Source organism: Scyliorhinus canicula, chromosome 4 (genome assembly GCF_902713615.1).
Source record: "Scyliorhinus canicula chromosome 4, sScyCan1.1, whole genome shotgun sequence".
NCBI classification, from domain to species: domain Eukaryota; kingdom Metazoa; phylum Chordata; class Chondrichthyes; order Carcharhiniformes; family Scyliorhinidae; genus Scyliorhinus; species Scyliorhinus canicula.
In genome coordinates, this window is record NC_052149.1 from 35589336 (window position 1) to 35608975 (window position 19640).

The window sequence follows — 19640 nt, forward strand, 5'->3', positions numbered from 1 at the left end:
ACGGTTCAGCAGGTTGACGGTCGCACATATCTGCCACCACGTGGCGCACCTCACACCACGTGGAATGGGAGGAGGACACGCTAGACCAGTGTCCGTCAAGGTGACGGTGGCCCTAAACTTCTACGCTAACGGTTCCTTCCAGGCTCCGAGCGGGGACCTATTTGGGATATCACAGGCATCGGTCCACAGGTGCATCCGGGACGTGACCGACGCCTTGTTCGCCATCGCGGACCGTTACATTACATTCCCCGAGGACCGAGCACATCAGGAAGCACGAGCCCGTGGATTCGCCAAGGTGGTTGGGATGCCGATGGTCCAGGGAGTGATCGATGGTGTTCACGTCCCCATGCGCCCGCCTGCAGGCAACAGGGAAGTGTTCACTAACAGGAAGGGCACATGCTCCATGAACATCCAGGTGGTCTGCGACCCCCACATGAGGATCATGCACGTGTGCGCAAGGTTCCCCGGGAGTGTGCATGACGCCTATATTCTTGCGCAGTCGTTCATCCCCGCAATGTTCGAGGGACGCCCCCCTCGGCTGAGGGGTTAGTTGCTGGGCGACAGGGGTTAAAGGTTGAGGTCATGGCTGATGACGCCGATACGGAGGCCTCAGACCAACGCAGAGACCCTATACAACGAGGCCCATGCAGCAACCAGGAGTGTGGTGGAGCGGTGCTTCGGCTTGCTGAAGATGCGATTCAGATGCCTGGACCGCTCTGGAAGGGCCCTGCAGTACCGGCCCGACAGGGTCGGTCGCATAGTTTTGGTCTGCTGTGCGCTGCACAACATTGCCATGCAGAGGGGAGATGCCCTGGTGGAGGAGTCGGAAGGAGAAGCCGATGGCAGCGGTGCTGACGCTAACAAAGAGGAGGAGGTGGAGGAGGATGGTGTGCAGCAGGGTGGGGCGTGGGGCGCAGGACACAGACACGACCCGGGTGCCGGTAATGTCCAGGAGGCTGCACGATGGCACCGTTGAGGACAGCGGGAACGCGACGCGTTGGTGTCCGCAAGGCCCATGTAAAGTTCCGCAGCGGGTGAGTCTGTCGACTGCGTGGCCGTCCTCTGTGTGTCTAGGTCCACAGTCCCCGTCTTGTCCCCGTCACTGTGTTGTCTCATGGCCCGACCTTCGGGCAACGCACAGCCACGATTGTTGTCCCTGTCCGTCCTCTGTACGTCCCCCTCCAGAGTCTCGGATTTAGAGGATGGCCCTCCTGGCCGACCTCCTGCCACCCTCTTGCGTGCGACCCTAGGTGCGGGTATCGATGCGGATGGTCGGCTCTGTGTTGTACAAGACGGCCCTGAACGTTCGTCGGCTGGCCCTGGGGAACAGAATGATACGGGGTTCGTTAGACGCGCTCGGCCGGGTGTACGGTGGTCCAGTGGCAGAGTGTGAGGGGAGAGAGGATGGGTGGTCCAGTGGGCAGAGTGTGAGTGGAGAGAGGATGGGTGGTCCAGTGGGCAGAGTGTGAGGGGAGAGAGGATGGGTGGTCCAGTGGGCAGAGTGTGAGGGGAGAGAGGATGGACTGCGGTGGGGGGGCATGCAGGGTTGTCTCACTTGCTTCTGCAACTCCAACCTCGCATTGCGCGACCTCCTAGGTGGCGGATCCCCCAGCGAGGTCCAGTGCCCTCTGTTAAAAGACTGTTGGAGCACGGGCGAATCCGCTCCGGTTCTCATACGCTCCCGGTTGTTGTGAGCAGTCTTGCCCTGTTGAGGGAGAGGGGGAATGGATAGAGCATCACAGTTAGGTGGGTATTATCAGAGCGTTCAGATATAGGGGAAAGTTGGAGCCACACTAAGGCATCTCCCCAGGGGGTCGCAGCGCTCATGTGGGTCTGTTACAACGTTGTTCACCCCCCTCCACTCACTTTCGCCCCCACCCCTCCCCCTCGTGCCCAGGGGTGGCGGGGTGATGAGGGACATGGGGGTGGGGGGGGGGGGGGGGGGACGTTTGTGACCAGGGGACACCCTCGTGGCACTTACCCTGGCAGCCCTGGTGAGGTTGTGGACCTTCTTTCGGCACTGCTCCCTGGACCGGGGGGTCTGCCCCACAGCAGTCACTGCCGTGCCAACCTCACGCCAGGCCCGTCGCACTGCGCTAGACGGGTGCCGATGCCCTCGTCTTGGGCAGAGGATGCCCCTGCGCTGCTCCACCTCATCGGGAAGGGTCTCCAGGTCCGTGTCACGGAACCTCGGGCCGGCCCTCCGTGGCTGACTCATCTTCCTCCCTCTTCTGCTCCGGGTCCTTCTGTACGCGGATCACGCCTTTTAAGATGCGGCGTGGCGTTATTTGGGTGTCGCGCGCTGACGATGCGCATTTCACGCCATTCCCCCCCCCCCACCCCGTGTTCCTTGCGGCCCCGATGCTAGCCCATTCCCGGGGCCAGAATCGGTCGTGATCGGGGCCGTTTTGTGCCATCGTGAAACTCGACGGATTTCACGACGGCGAGGTCGCTGCAGCGGGCCTCGGAGAATCGCGCCCCAAAATGTCCAGGAGGTCCCAACAGATGTGGAGACACCTCCAGACTTGGGGAGGGGGTTGTTAACCCCAGAGGAGGTCATGGGATAGAAACCAACAGGTTTCCCGTGCCCTCCGGGGAATATGAACATCCCTGGTAAAGAGGTGGGACTTCCCCTTAACAGATGTCGTCCACCTTGAATAAAAACTCTGACCTGGGTGCAGGTCGGGGAAGGAGACACTCCGGGGAGTGGCGCTGATTTAATTGTAAGTAATAATAAACCTCCTAGCGTTCTAACTTATGCATGGTGCGTGGCTGCTTATCTTGGATCTAACACAAATGCGGGTTGACTTCTTTTCCCTCCCTACCTCCTTGTGTTTTCAATGTTCAGAGGTGTGTTTTAGTGATATGCCCAATGAAGTCTCCTTTTGCAAATTTCACTATTCTGCTTTGAAGCAGGTTTGCTTGAGGATGGGTAAGAACATGTAATTCAGTCACCTGCTTATTGTTGTGGCTGGAGTATTTTAAGTATCTTTAAAGCCACCTTTAATTAGCATTTCATTTGTACCATGGGATACACTAGAACATTGCTTTTCTGGTTTCAGTAACTGCTCCCAATATTTGATTTAACTTTAAGGCCTTGCTGGAATAAGTTGGTTCATTCCCTAGTCTCAAATGAGATTTTTATTAAGTTTTAGTTAGTCGCCGCACCCAAGCATCAAATGTTTAATTAAAAGTGAAGAGTGAAAAGGGAGCATGTTGATGGAATCTCTGGAGGTTTTTCATCACAATCATCATTTCTTTCATCTACAATGCATGAGAAAGGGTTTTTGAAATAAGTCTTGTCTCTTTGATTAAATACAATAGACTGTGATAACAACCTGTTATTACACTGAATGTTTGTTAGAGACGAGAAATTACACTTCGCTAAAAATAGGAGAAATCAATCAATAAGTAATCAAACAATTACTAAAGTAAATTCTGATGTTCTGGTGAATTAAGATTATAATTAATCCTCCCCATGCCTGCGTGGGTCTCGCCCCCACAACCCAAAGATGTGCAGGATAGGTAGATTGGCCATGCTAAATTGCCCCTTAATTGGGGAAAAAAAAAGATTTTAATTGTCAAAATGATACTGCATTTTGATTAAATATGCATGAATTATCTTGCATAGTGAGATATTTACAGCTGGATGAATGGATTTTCACATGACCATTCATTCGCCAGTGCTGGGAAAGTTTGTACTTTTGTTGCATAAAGTTTAGGGTCCATTAGCTCATTTGGCGAGTGTGGTGCAGAATGACACCAATGGCACAGTTTCAAACCCCATACCTGCTGTGCTAGTTCATGCCTCCTTGCCTTCCCCATGCTTGATGTGGAATGGTGCCACTTAAGCTATATGCCAATGTTTCCCCATAGACTGTGGCAAATTATTTTAATGTCGGAAAGTGAACTGCTTCAGGGCATATTCTTTCTGAAGAGACTTTGCAATTTTTGCAAGTCAGGAGAGCTTCTGAGACCATTATATTTTTTCTGCAGGTTATGAAGTAGCAATTTGAAGTGCCTGATCCTGTTAACAGTTGTGTTGAGCAGGAATCTGTGTGGTGAATGTATTGCTGTAACAATTCACCATGTGCTTATCTGTATTACGCTGTTGCCCATGTGGGCTCCACCTATGGACCATTGTATGGTATTACCTATAATGTTGCATGTTGGGGCCTGTGTGGGCTCCGCACTTGACTCCACCCCTTGAGGGGAGGTATAAAGAGCAGCCGCCCAGTAGGCGGCTCCCACTAACAGACCAGTCGCAGGCAGGCACTGTTCTAGTTGATTAAAGCCACAGTTTACTTCTACTCCTGGTTTTGTGTGAATTGATGGTCGCATCAATCTGCATCCTTGCTGTTCTTGATGCTGTTTTATGAGCTTGAAAATGTCATTGTCAATTCCTGCTGGTACCTATGCCATTTTGACAGCTTGATACTAAATAGAAATGGTGCTCCTTTCTCTCTCCCTCTCTCTCTGTCTCTGTCTTGCTTGCTCTCTCTCCCTCCTTTTCTTGCTCAATCTCTCCATCTCTGTCTCCCTCTGCACTCTGGGTCTCCCCTCATGCTCTGGGCGTCTCTAACCCCCCCCCCCCCCCCCCCCTTCACACGCACACACACACTGTGCCCCCCCCCCCCAAAATCACGCTCTGGGTCTTTGCCCGCTCCCCCCTACACATGCTATGCTCTCCACCCCCGCCATGCTCTGGGTGCTGCACTCCCCACTTATACACCCCGGGGGCAATCTGGGTCTTCCCTGTCGGACTCTGTGTCACCCTTCGCCTCCGTGCTCTGACCCCCCCGCTCTGGGTATTTTTCTTCTTTACTCTCTTTCTCCACCCACCTTGGCATCCGCACCTCCCCCTCTCTCATCCCGACCTCTCCCTGACCCCCCTCTCTGATCCCCCTCTCTCATTTCTCTCGCTTTCTCTCACCTCGCGCTCTCACCTCGCTCTCTCCCCTCGCGCTCTCCCCTCGCGCTCTCCCCTCGCGCTCTCACCTCGCGCTCTCCCCTCGCGCTCTCCCCTCGCACTCTCCCCTCGCGCTCTCCCATCGCGCTATCCCCTTGCGCTCTCTCCCCTCGCGCTCTCCCCTCGTGCTCTCCCCTCGCGCTCTCGCCTCGCGCTATCCTCTCGCGCTCTCTCGCGCTCTTACCTCGCGTTCTCACCTCTCGCTCTCCCTTGCTCCCTCCACGCTCCCATCCCTAGATATCCCCGGTGAAGATTTGTGACTTTGATCTTGGTAGTGGAGTGAAGTTGAGCAGTGCCTGTGTTCCTATATCAACTCCTGAGCTGATGACTCCGGTAAGTGAATGTGATTTCAGCTTCTGTTTTTAATCTATGCTGCATTTCCTGATCTAAATTACTTCAATTATTTCTGGCATTCAGTGTAACAAATATCTTGAATTTTCATAGGTAATAATGACATGTTTTTTATATCACTGTCTGTAACTTGCCAGACTGTTACATAAGTACACCTTGCTTCAAATACTTTCTTGTAAAACCTCTTCCTGATTTTTGTTCCTGTGTCGTGTGCGCCGAGTTGGGGGAATTGTAGATTTTGCATACCTGACCTTTGAAAATGGCGGCCCACAGTTCTGTTTTTGTTGTGTGAGGGAGCGAGCTGGATTAGAAATTGGGTCCACAACCCCTGGAATGAATGCAGAGGCTGCTGGGTGCAGCGGGGGTGGGGGGAGCAGAAAAATGGCTCAGAGCCTCGCTGATGTGGCAAAAGTCTTGGCCTTGATGTTCGTCTCCCTTTAAACCTGGACACATTTTGTAAACTATGTAATGACTTTGAGTGCATCATTGAGTGCTTAAGAATAATGAGTCCATCATTAGGTAGCAAATACAGGCTGTCAGCAATTAAATATTAGCCCCGTATGGACGGTATGGTGGCACAGTTCTTCGCACTGCTGCCTCAAAGCGCTAGAGACCAGGGTTTGATTCCAATGTTGGGTGGCTGTGTGGTGTTTGCATATTATTCCTATTCCCCGTGATTTGCTCCGGGCCCTCCCACAGTCCAAAGATGTGCAGGTTAGGTGGATTGGCAATGCTAAATTGCCCCTAGGAAGGATTACGGGGGCAGAGTGTGGGATTGGGTCTGGGTAGGGTGCTCTTTCTGAGTGGTGCAAACCCAATGGGCCGGATGGCCATCTTCTGTACTGTAGGGATTCTATAATGAGTTTTTGTGGTATAACTAATGGGGAACTTGTTGGCATGATCATTATCAAAGACTACCTCAGATGCAGAAATCAGGAAGTTACTGTCCAAGTTGCCCTGGTGCTCCAGAAATTTTGCTATAATGGTATCTTGCCAAGGAATTCGGCATTGAAACACAGAGACGATTTAAAATACAATATATGCAAGAAAAAGCTAGAGCAGAAAAGAATATTAATTGAGTGCCAAGTCCCAATTATTGCCAAACATCTCTGGCGCTGCCAATTGACTTTTAGATCCTTCAGATCTAAATTATTTTCCTATTCAAAAATCTACTTTTCTTTCTGTGTCTTATTTCTCTCGGTCTTCATTCTTTCTCTCCTTTCACTTTCTGTTCATGATTTGACTTTGAATTAAGTATTCAAACTTAATTCCTGATTTACACACTGCAGATCTCAGAAAGAGTCTTCAGTCTGGTTAAGGAGTCACACCTTGATTGCCCCGTTCACACAGGTTTCAGATACACTGCAGAGGACACCAAGTTGATTTGGATTTCTAATAACCACAATTTCCACTCCAAAAGCCCCATAGAATGTCTGTGGGCAAGTGTACATGTAGTGCCATTTTTCACAGCTGACCTCAAAATCCTGGACATTGGCTGGGATTTTCCTGGAATCGCTATTAGTGAGACCGGAAAACCTGGAGAGCAGTCTAAAGTCTGTTCCAGGAATCTCTTCCGCTATCTTTTTTTGCACCAGCTACTTCACTAGTCGGTGCAGACTTGATGGGCCAAAGGGCTCTTCTGCACTGTATCTTTCTGTGATTCTGTGAGTATGTTCTTTGCCAAGGGTTAACAGTGGAAGAATCCGCTACTGGTGTGCAACAGTATTTGGTAGACCCATTTAAAATTCATGCTGACAGGTCTGCCTTTGTGCAGTCTGGTTTAACATAGCATTTCCTCTTTAACTCCATTCTGTCAAATTGCCCTGTTGCCCTCACTCATGCATGAATAAATCTCACTTTCCATCTGTAGACATCAATTGTGTTCCTGACAAATTGAATATGGTGTGTTTAGTTTTTTTACTGCATTTTCTTGTGTAAACCAGATTTATTGTAAAATAAATTGTATAAAAAATATAATCACCATCTATATGTTGGGTGTATTGAGGGAAAGTTATTTTTGGGCAGATTTGCTGCCTCCAGCTCCAAACCCCCAAAATACTACTCAACCTAGATTAATGGCATGCTCAAACCCAGTCTTAATTTTTGAGCTGGGTTAGAAATTAATGCTGAACTATTGTGGGTTTTAATTTCTAATAATTGCATTAATATTCTCAGTGTGGTTCTGCGGAATACATGGCTCCTGAAGTGGTAGAGACGTTTACAGAGGATGCGTCATTTTATGATAAGCGTTGCGATTTGTGGAGTCTTGGAGTAATTCTGTACATCATGCTGAGTGGCAACCCACCGTTTGTGGGGAATTGTGGAACAGACTGTGGCTGGGACAGAGGAGAAGCGTGTGTGGCCTGTCGGGTAAGGCAACATAACATGTCTGCAGGTGATGATTTATCAAAGAATAGAAAATGATGTGTGTGTATATATATCTATCTATATATATATATGTAAACTCTGTGTTTATTTAGATGGAGGATGTAGCGTTGCAGAAATGTGATGCTCTATTTTACATTAATATTCTCAAGTCGGATTTCATGGCACGGGTGTCACAGTAGTCTGCAAAACAGATTCTCAATCACACTGATCAAATTAATACCATGCATATTATTGCAGCCCTTTTCGTTTCCCTGGAAACTGGTATTACTGCCACTGTCCGAAGCTGAGTTACATTCTCATTGGATATTTCAACCTCTTCAGTCTCTTCATGTTTAGATAGTTAGACATCAATTCTATGCACTCTTGGGAGCTTTTTCCATCACCAGTACTACCGCTTTTAGTGCTGTTTTCTCTCTAAATTGTTTGCTAACTTGGCTAATGCTGGAAGGTTCCCTTTCTCCTCAACCTTTGAACAATACCATTGGCGAGAAGTTCACAATAGCCTCCCTGACACACAGTATATTTCTCTCTCTGTTCTTCAGTAGTTTTGATCCAATGATCTTTCCACAGAGCTCGTGTAGCATTGTAAAATATTTCTTACTGTGAGCTCATAAATTTGCTTCTTCAATACTTGGTCATCTAGGGTTTTAAGGTCACCTTTCTTCAACTTCTCAGTGCTTGCTGTCTTTTCTGAAGTATTCTTCCCTGTGTTTCCTAAGTGAATGTATGTTTTTAAAGAACGTTGCCATTGACTTCCGGTGGCGGCAATGCGGAGCTAAGCCGCACGTTCGGCAGCTCCCGCCAATTTAGGTCTTTTGGGCTCTTTTAAGAGCCCACAACGGCGTTTTTTCAACTTTCCCCCGGGGGGTGGGGGAACACAACCAATGTGCCCAGCAGCCGGTGGATGGACTGGACTCGCAGTGGAATGGTCCAAAGGTCGATTCTTCCACAGAGAAAGGCGAGAGGCAGGAAAAACAAAATGGCGGCAGGCGGGGAAGCAGCATGGCACCAGTGGGCGCGGGAGCAGCAGGAGCTGCTTCAGCGCTCCTTCAGGTTGCTCAAAGCTGAGATTTTGGAGCCATTTAAGGCCTCATTGGACAAGCTGGCAGCGACTCAGACAGCTCAGGCCGTGGAGTTTCGGAAGCTGGTGCACAAGGTCTCAGAGAATGAGGATGAGCTTCTGGGCCTGGCAGTGAAAGTGGAGACACACGAGGGACTGCATAAAAAATGGCAAGATAGGATGGAGGAGATGGAGAACCGATCCCGCCGGAAGAATCTGCGGATTCTGGGCCTCGCAGAGGGGATAGAGGGCTCAGATCTGGCGGCCTACGTGGTCCTCATGTTAAACACGTTGATGGGTGCGGGGTCATTTAACGGGCCCCTGGAGCTGGAGGGCGCCTACCGAGTGTCACAGCGGAAACCTAAACCGAACGAGCCGCCCAGGGTGGTGCTGGTCCGTTTTCTCCGCATGGTTGACCGGGAGTGCGTGTTGAGGTGGGCGAAGAAGGAGAGGAGTAGCAGGTGGGAGAACACAGACGTTCGGATCTTTCAGGACTGGAGCGTGGAGGTGGCGAAGAGAAGAGCTGGCTTCAACCAAGCGAAGGGAGTGTTCCATAGGAAGCGGGTAAAGTTTGGCCTTCTACAGCCGGCTCGCCTCTGGGTCACGTACAAGGACCGCCAGCTCAACTTTGACTCTCCGGTGGAGGCCTGGGCTTTTGTCCAGGCTGAGAACTTGGACTCAAACTGAGGGTTGGTGGGGCCGAAGAGAAATGTACTTTGATTGAAGGCTTTGCCTTCCTGGGTATCCTTTTGCCGATTTTGGTTGTGTTTACTAATGGTTGTTTCATGTTTGCTTTTGCTGTTTTCGCTATTTTGGCTATTGTCATCTGTGTTTTTTCGGGGGGGGGCCTGGTTTTGGGGCTGTTGATTATTTATCGGGGTGCTTTTCTTTGTTTTTTCCACTGGTGGGTTGGGGAGTAGACTGGGGCCCGATGGGTCATGTGCACGCCTCTTTCCCGCGTGTCGGACCGAGGGGCGGGCCCGGGTTGGAAGCATGGGCTTTCTTCCCGCGCTGGAGGAATTGGGGGCGGGGCCGGCACTGATAGGGAGGGATTGGTGGCGGTGTTTCACCGGGGGGGAGGGTTATGGTTACAGCGGGAGAGGCCGGGGTCTGCAAAAGTCAACTGACTCACGGAAGCATAATGTTGGGGGTAACGCAGCTAGGGGAGGCCCTAGCTTTGGGGGGGGGGGGCTTGGGGGGGGGGGGCTTGGGTGGGAGGGCTTGGATGGGAGGCGGCGGGGGGGGGGGCTTGGGTGGGGGGGGGCGGGTTGTTGCTGCAGGGACTGTGAGGGAACGGATGGCGAGGGGGGAATTGGGGGGGCGTCTGCTACCGTGGGAAGCGGGCCTGGGGGTTTCCCTGGGCACGTGGTGGGTTGAGAAAGGGGTATGGCTGACAGGCGCAGAGGGAAGGGGACGGCCCCTCCCCGGGTTCGGTTGGTTACATGGAATGTGAGGGGGCTGAATGGTCCAGTGAAGCGGTCTCGGATGTTGGCTCACTTGAGGGGGCTGGGAGCGGATGTGGCTATGCTCCAGGAGATGCACCTCAGGGTTATGGATCAGGTGAGGATCCGAAAAAGTTGGGTGGGACAGGTGTTCCACTCGTGGCTTGATGCAAAGAACCGTGGGGGGCAATCTTGGTGGGCAAGAGCCTATCGTTCATCGCATCCAAAGTGGTGGCAGACTCTGCATGGCGATATGTGATGGTGAGTGGGAGACTTCAGGGGGAGCAAGTGGACTTGGTCAATGTCTACGCCCCCAACTGGGACGATGCGGGCTTCATGCGGCGTATGCTGGGCCTAATCCCGGACCTGGAGACAGGAGGATTGATTATGGGTGGGGACTTTAACACGGTGCTGGATCCGGCTCTGGATCGTTCGAAGTCCAGGACGGGCAGGAGGCCGGCAGCGGCCTCGGTGCTGAGGGGGTTTATGGACCAGATGTGGCAGGACAAATTTTACTTGAAAATTAGCAGTTATATAATAGTCCATAACATCCATTCCCTGGGGCGCTATATATAGGCCAGATCTGAAAGATATGCTGGGGATTTCTCCCTTAGATCTCCACTTGAGGATCACGTGTCAATTGCCCAGAGGTTCAAACCTCCCTGCACTGGAAACCATCCGATACTGTGATCCAAATCTAAAACTTCAGATGGTTCCAACTGTCTTACATCAATAGTTACCCAGAAAAAGGCAGAAAAATGAAAGCCACTTAAAACATCTGAGTAACTTATATTACCGATCCCCACCACCACTGCCACCACAGGACTCTCCACACTCTTCCCCCATGGAGCTTCAATCTGCCCACCGTCATGAAAATTGAGGCTTGGTGGGGAAAGGGCCCTTAGGTGGCCATCAATTGGCCACTTAAGTGCTTCAGTTGAGACAAAAGCGGAGTTCCTATCTGAAGCCTTGCCTGCTCCAACATAAAATCGCTGTGAGGTCAGGGCAGGCATAAACCCAGAGGGAATCTTGTCCCTGATTAAAATTCCAGCCCTGAAGTTTCTCATTGCAGTTTTTGATGCAAGTGAGTGATTACTAGGCCATTTCAGAGAGAAGTTAACAGTCAACCATGTTTCCAAGGGTCTGGGGTCACATATAGGCTGGATCGAAGAAGGATAGCAGACCTCCTTCCCTAAAAGGCGTTAGTGAGCAACTTGGGTTTTTAATTACAATCTTGTAGGTCAGTGTCACAGACTCAAAACGTTAACTCTGTTTCTCTCTGTTCCAAGGTCAACATTATGGATGCCAGCTTTTTATTCACGTTTTTTCCCCAACTGTTAGCATTTGTGTTTGAATCCCAGTCTCTAGATTATTATTAGCTGAATTATTAGACTACTATAATAATCACCATGCTACCATACCCATGTAGGACTGTGGTTCCATTAGTGCTACATTTTGCTTAGTTCAACTGGTCATTTTTTATTTATGTGCCTAAACAGTTGGCATCAATACAGGGTCTCACAGCCAAACCATGTCTTGATGTTCATGCAGATGGAAACACCTTAGGGCCATGAGATAATGACTGATGTTTCCCTTTACTACCCCGGAGCTCCTGGTACCCAGCTCTGATTAGGGAATAATGATGACAAGAATTGGGTCTGATTTTTGTGACTCAGCTACTCTGTTTCTTTGCTAATTGAACCATTGGAAGAGCTTTGATTTTACTGATGGTACATTCTGTTAAAGGTGCACCACCCAATTCAAATATAATGAAATGAAAACCGAAAATGCTGAAAAAACTCAGCAGGCCTGACAGAATGCACGGTGAGAGAAACAGAGTTAACGTTTTGAGTCTGTGTGACTCTTCAGCACTGAGTGCACCTACACTACACAGATTGTCGCTGTTGGAGTGGTTCGTCTTGTCAGGAGCATGTTGGAATGGACAATAACTGCTGGCATGTACACTAAAGCTGACATCCCTAGAAGGAATTTTAAAAACATTTTTGAAGAAGTCATATGGGTTGAAAATGTTAACTCTGTTTTTCTCCCCACAGACGCTGCCAGACCTGCTGAGCTTATCCAGCCATTTCTATTTTCATTTCAGATTTCCAGCATTCGCAATATTTTGCTTTTAGAGTATAATAAATGTTTCTTTGCCCGTAGAACATACTGTTTGAGAGCATACAGAAAGGCAAATATGAGTTCCCTGAAAAGGACTGGGCTCACATCTCTGATGAGGCGAAGGATTTGATTTGCAAGTTGTTGATGCGTGATGCAAAAGATAGACTCAGTGCTGCACAAGTTCTTCAACATCCTTGGGTGCAGGGGGTAAGTGTGTACAGTTATAATTGAGTTAAAATGGGAGTGTGTGGAGTTTGCATGTTCTCCCCATGTCTGCATGGTTTTCCTTCGGGTGTTCCAGTTTCTCCGACAGTCCAAAGATGTGCAGGTTAGGTGGATTGGCCGTGTTATATTACCCCTTAGTGTCACAAAGACATGCAGGTTAGGTGGGTTATGGGGATAGGGCGCGGGAGTGGGCCGAGATAGGGCGCTCATTCAGAAAGTTGGTGCAGACTAGTGCAGAAAGATGGGCCGAATGTCTGCACTGCAGGAATTCTATGTGCAGTGATTCTATAACACATGCCCCTCTGTGAAGTATTACACATTAAAGTTTAACAAAAGTTGGAAGAGCGAGGTCTAGAAAATGTTTTTGCAACAAAAACTAATTATATATTCCAGTGATAATTCTCTCTTTTGTCATAGAATGCACCAGAAAGACGTCTGCCCACACCACAACTACTGCAAAGGTAAGGAACTTTCTAATCCTTCCTATTAATCAGATACTAGGGGTGGGATTTTCTGGCCTCCCAGCTGCATGTTTCTCAGCGCAGGAGGCTGTGCACCATTCGCTGTGGCGGAATTCTCTGCTCCCGCCACTGCCAATGGGAATTCCCATTGAAGCTAACCTTCGCCACCAGGAACTCCTGCGGGCGGGATGCACTGCCGGCAGGACCAGAACGGTTCACTGCCAGTGAATGGTGGGAGAATCCCGCCCTGGGAATTAGCCTCCTGATTCTTTGTACTGCTTCCATTACTTGACTGTACCTTAGGGACTGAAAATAGATGTGGTATTCGCGGTGGAGTTTGACCAGAGAACTATACAGTTTCATTGTGATTTTTCCTGACTTGTACTCTACTGCGTGGTTAAAGAATTACACCTTCTATTAGTTTTGTTAATTCATTTTCAGTTTAATCTTGCGCTATTTTAATGCCATTCAACAGTGTTGCCCATTTGTCCTCCTTATGTGCAATCCTTTGGATTTGCTCACTTACATATTTTGTCCAGCTGATTATATAATTTCTTCCCTGTCTCATCCAATTTTACCGTGTGTTCTATTTGGGCATAACCTGCAGATTTGACCAGTTTGCAGCCAGTTTCTGAAGCCCAGGTCACTCCTTGCGAAATGCTGTAGTTGCCTGTGTCTGTTTTGTCAGCCTGAGAGTATGGGCACCATGTCAGACTGTTTCCAATGTAGAGATACAGTGTTCAGTAATTCCCCTTTATACTGATCATCAATGCTGAAAAAGCTCCTTTCCAGTTTCTCTTGGTCTCCTGCGAAAAAGATCATGTTTTATTGGAGATTTATTTGTTTGGGAGCACTTGCAGCCTGTCCAAGACTTCGATCTATCTCATTTATATCAAACTCATTCATTCTGTTTTGTTTCTCTGCTCAGAGAAAGCATATTGTTCATTACTTCCTCCAAGTATTCACAAGGGAAGATCTCATTCAGAATATTAATGATTTTGTGCACATCCTCTTTCAAGCCTGTTTACATCTTTTATGGTTCTCACATCTACTCTGGCTGCCCTGCTACAATTGAATTAGTGCAAACATGCAGGCTACTTGTAATTTTCTGCTTGATCTGATGAGTTTGTAATGGCAGATATTAAATCACATGGGTTAATTAGCACTCGGATTTAATAATAACGGAACAATGTCTTGACTTATACAATATTATACAGTATTGTCCTTTTGCTTTATATGCATTTTGAGGTTATTTTGTGCAGTGTTGTTTACCAGTTTATAGACATATTTAAAGTTTAGACTTGTTCCTCCTACAGAAACAGCAGCACAAAGGACCTGACTGATTTTGCTGCAGAAGCTATTGCCTTCAAGAGGCAGCTTTCGCAGCAGGACGAGGAAATGCAAGGGGAACAGGAGGCCATCATCAAGACTGTTTGTTCCATGCGACTGTCCCCTCCATCCAATTCCAGGCTTGCTAAACGCAGAGCCAAAGCACAGGCTGGAAAAACCCCACAGCGGCAGCTATCCACCCCAACGATGAGTACCAGTGATGGGACTTCCTGATCGCATGGCTTGATAGATTTCACCCAATGAAGAGATGCTCTGAGATAAATCATCTAATGAAGCAGAACTTCAATCTGTGAAAATGTTATTTAAAATGAAACATGACCTTGCTACTCAGTCTACAGCAGTTAGCTCTGTTATTTTTATATAAGGAGAGGTTATGGGATAATAATTTTAAACATTGTAACAAATATATTTATTTTTTATCTTAACATCTGTCCATTATTTGAAATGTTTTATATGTTGAACTTGCCTGAAAGATACAAATAAACCTAAGTTGACTCAGGGATTCATCGGAAAGAAGGAGGTAACTTAATTCTTCAGGTTAGTGTGAAGCATTAACTTACAGATAGATGTTTTATATAAATCAGTGTTGATATTCACCCTCCCCGTGTATATAAAACTGCACTTATCCAAATTGCACATCATTTGCCAGTCGAGGCCCCAATCTCCCAATACACCAAGGCCCACCTGGCACAAATGAGCATTGTCCACCGTCCTAACACTCATACAGATCTGGGCACAGTCTGCAAACTTGCAGATTGTGTCCGCCAACACCTACCTCCAGATCACATATATTCGCTTTTGAGAGATTTAGAGGTATATTGATTTCAGTGGAAGGAATCCCGATTGGACACATCATGCAGTATTAGCGTGTTTGGGCTACTGGGACTGAAGGCTTCAATCATCTTTATATTAAAACGGAATCAAAGACAGTTTTCTAAGATGTACATTTATGCCAAAATTAATAGAAAGGACACATCTGGCAGTTGAACTATTCCCAACCCCTGCATTTGTGGTGAGTGAGCTTGTGTCAACTGAGAAAATATGAAGTTGGGGCTTTTTGGCAAACCTTAAGTTTGCAAGAGCGTGCAACAGATATTCTTGTAATGTGATAGTCTTAATGCTGCTCTTCGAGGAAACTAGGTTTGTATTATGAAAGGATGCAATGTTTCAAATGATAATACTGTTTCCAGAAGTCCAGTGCATTCAACAAATTATTCAATTTCTGTGTATTTCAATGATGCATATTATTGAATATCATAATAGACATCATTATATAAACAATGTGCATGCAGTGTGATTGATACTTCTTTGCCATTCTTGAAACTCTTCCAGTGTAAGTTGTTCAGTAATGTGTGCCATTTCTCATTCGTGTCAAATTGCTCTCCCTTGTGCTACTGAGCAGATTTGGTAATATTTGCAAAAACTGCAGGTGCAATCATCAGGTTCTTCCACCTCGAGCTATTCATATTTGCTGATCCTGGGACTTGCGCCCAAAGCATTGGATTGTCTGCAGTGTTCTTTCCAGATTAAATACTGCAATATGAAGAAATGATTAGAGTTCCCTCACATCGTTCGGATCTGCACAGCAGAATACTGGAATTAGCAAGTATTTCTTCCCCCTCAACCTCTCCAAGAAAAATTATTGACCTTAAAAATGGCTGGGAAAAGAAAATGAGCAAAAAGAGAGATTCAGTAGGGTACTGAACAAGGTGAATAAAAGACAGCCTATTCAAACACTCATTAAAATTCCTACATGAGAAGTGTTTCAACAATTTAAGAATGCTTTTCTTTAAAACAGAATTTTTTTCAGATTAAAAATAAAGGCATCTGCACTTGTGAATAAAAAATTACCTCAGCTTCATGTTACAGTGCTTTTATTGTAGCTCACATTTTACTCCCTGCACAGCATTTTCTAACCTTATTCATTGGCAATCGTTTATTAATAGGCCTTTTTTATTCTTTCATGGGATATGGGCATTGCTGGCTAGAGCAGCATTGTTTTTACTGCTTATCCCTAACTGCCCTTGAAAAGTTGGTCGGGGACTGGTGCCTTGAACCGCTGCAGTCCATGTGGTGTAGGAGCACCCAAGATGGTGTAGGAGCACCCAAGGTGCTGTTAGAGAGTGTGTAATTAAAGGGAAAATAATTTATGTGTTTTCTGTGATGGACGGTTGTAATGAGAATCTTGGAGGATGGATAAGGGGTGAAGGTACTGCAAGTTTTCCAATTTCCTGCCTTAATTTTGTTGCAAGTTAATTTAAATTACTAATGGGCACGGTCACTGCATCACAATTTATGGGGAACAAACATGTTTATGCGATGCTGGGATTGTGGATTTCTTTTCAAAACAAAAAGGATTGCCACAGGTACCTTATTTTTCCTAAGCTATACACACATCTGACATCTTAAAATTTGATTGAGCCATGTTTGTGAGTGCAGCTGTGCCTCCCTATCTTGGATTGCAATGCCAAAATGCTGCTACTTGAACCAGACTCACCATTTTGGAAGTTCAGTTCCGTTTCTGGTCAATGGTAAGCTTGCAGGATGTTGATTTCACCAGTACACTGTTCCTCATTGTTATGTTTCATTCATACATGGGATGGGAATGGTAAGTCCAGTGAGAAGGTACATTTTGTCAGGAAAACAAAGCTGACATTTTTATTTTCATCATTTCATGAAGGTGCAAATAAGTCCCCTTTTTAGTTCTATTTAAAATGAAGAGTTCCATTTAAAAGTTATTTTCCGTGATTGTACAGTACAGAATAGAAACACAAGTTCACATCGTTATAATCAAGTTATGCTGTTGTAAAGTGGGCCCCAGGTTCTTGGTCATTTAAAAAAAGGAAGCATCGCTCATTGCCCTTTTTTTTCTCCAATTAGAGGATTTGGGCTTCACTGGCAAAGTTAGCATTTATTGCCCCTGAGATACAGTTGAGTGATTTGTTAAGCCATGTCAGAGTTACTCACAATGCTGTGAGCCAGCAGTCAGATATAGGCAAGTTGGGATATGGTTGGTGAATTTCCTTCCCTAAAGGAAATTTTGTGGCGCAGTGGATAGCACTGGGACTGCGGCGCTGAGGACCCGGGTTTGAATCCCGGTCCTGGGTCACTGTCCTTGTGGAGTTTGCGCATTCTACCCATGTCTGCATGGGTTTCAACCCCACAACCCAAAGATATGCAGGTTAGGTGTGAAGGGAGGGTTCAGTGATAATCCCTATTAAAACTGAATAGTTGGCATGCCACTAGAGTAGTTTTACATAAGTTACTTTATTAAGGATTGAGATGAATTATAGGAAGAGTACCGAGTCATCATTATTAACCATTAAACATGCATAGCAGTAATAAATAGTGAAACAATCCAGGATGCTGGTTCTGTTGTTACGTTTCTCACAAACAATTAGCACAGGATGCTGAGATTGTACATTGCTGTCAGGATGAGGATCCTGGCATCAATCTTGGGTTGCTTGCGATTCTATTGGGTGAAGTTTAAACATTGCTTGCAATTCTATTGGGTGAAGTTTAAACATTGCTTGCGATTCTATTGGATAAGTTTAAACATAGAAACTTCAGGGATTGGATCGCGTCCAACTGGGAAGGGCTATTGATTTTTGAAAGTTGTATATGTGCTGAGTTTGTATCTTTGTTCTGTAGAAGGATCTTGGCAGCTATCCAGGTCTTATCTCTCATGTACATGAATGCAAGCTTGTAGAAAATAAAAATCGCCTTCAGATTGTTGATGTGTCTGCTGCTCTTTGTACTGAGTTGAGCCACAGGAGAAAAGCCCACGTGGAAGCCGACTCAATACACAGGCGTTGAAACCGCTCCTACACGGTGGATTGGCCATGCTAAATTGCCCCTTAATTGGAAAAAAAATAACCAGGTACACAAAATATAAAAAAAAAGGAACTTTGTCATCAATCCAGTAGTTTCATGGTTGCCATAGGTTTTTAAAAAATAAATATATTTATTGAATTATCAAATCTAAACAGTAACAATATTAAATAAGTAAACATATAGTTACAGAATCAAAGAAGTGAATAACAAATAGAGTGGTTTAAGCAACTCTGGTATTTAAATGAATGGCTGCCATCTAGGTAGAACCAGTCCAGCGAGCCTCTAATGGTATACTTAATCTTTTCTAGATGTAGGAATGACATTATGTCTTCCATCCATGCCGATGCTTTGGATGGCGTGGGAGACCTCCAATTAAGCATTTGCCTCTTGGCTATTAAAGAGGCAAAGGCAAGAATGTACATTCTCACCCCTGCATGGAATGCCGGGGAGCCCGAGGCACCAAATATTGCTGCCAGTGGGCAAGGGTCTAGGGCTACCTGCAAAATCTTAGATATCGTATCAAAAAAGACAACCCTGTATCCATCAAGCTTGGACACGATCATGACATGTGCGTGTGGTTAGCTGGTGTAAGTGAGCAGCGAAGACACTTATTCTCCACATCTTGAAGGAATCCACTCGTCTTCGCCTTTGTTCAATGTGCTGTCTAATACTTTGAACTGAATCAAACAAGATGAAGTGGAACTCACCCTGTAGAGGGCTTCACTCCATGCCTCAGTAAGTACAGGGCCTAACTCCCCAACCCATTTCTCATATACACTACCCAAAGCGGCAGGATCCAAAGAAAGGATAAGCTTTGAGATAGACCCCCTGTTCTGTTGTGCCAAGGACAGGACATTCTCCAATAAGGAAGAAGGTTGGTTCAGGAGGAAGAAAGAAAAAAACTGAGAAATCTCTAATTTGGAAGAAACAAAAAGGTTGGAGCCGGTCAGGTTATATTTGTCTGTGAGTCTATCTAAACCTAGAAACAAGTCCCCGAAGTGCACAAGACCTGTTTTCCAAGACCTGAATGATGAGTCCAAGGTCGAAAGCACAAAAAGGTGATTGTCTCAAATTGGGGCAAGCGAGGACAGAGAAAAGATTGAAGGGTTGCTGGAACTACTTCAAAATACTGAGGAGATGACCGCAGGACTTGAGGAAAGACCCACAGAAGTAGATCAGTAGCGTAGAGTGAGACTTTACAAAACATAAACCTATCAAGACTATATTTTAATCTATTTAATAATTATTATAATCTTTATTGTCACAAGTAAGCTTACATTAACACTGCAATGAAGTTACTGGGAAAAGCCCCTAGTTGCCACATTCTGGCGCCTGTTCGGGTAGGGGGAGAATTCAGAATGTCCAAATTACCTAACAGCACGTCTTTTGGGACATGTGGGAGGAAACCAGAGCACCCAGAGGAAGCCCATGCAGACACA

At 46.6% G+C, this 19640-nt stretch overlaps 1 protein-coding gene across 1 annotated transcript in view; it reads left to right on the top strand.

Moving 5' to 3' along the window:
• The window catches only part of LOC119964477 (MAP kinase-interacting serine/threonine-protein kinase 1-like), a 133481-nt gene extending 115379 nt beyond the window's left edge, over positions 1–18102 (top strand). The window contains 5 exon segments of the mRNA XM_038794023.1: positions 5207–5302; positions 7496–7690; positions 12374–12538; positions 12974–13017; positions 14334–18102. Coding sequence (XP_038649951.1) covers positions 5207–5302; positions 7496–7690; positions 12374–12538; positions 12974–13017; positions 14334–14580 — 747 coding nt within the window. The 3' untranslated portion in view covers positions 14581–18102.
• The last annotated feature ends 1538 nt before the right edge of the window (positions 18103–19640 follow it).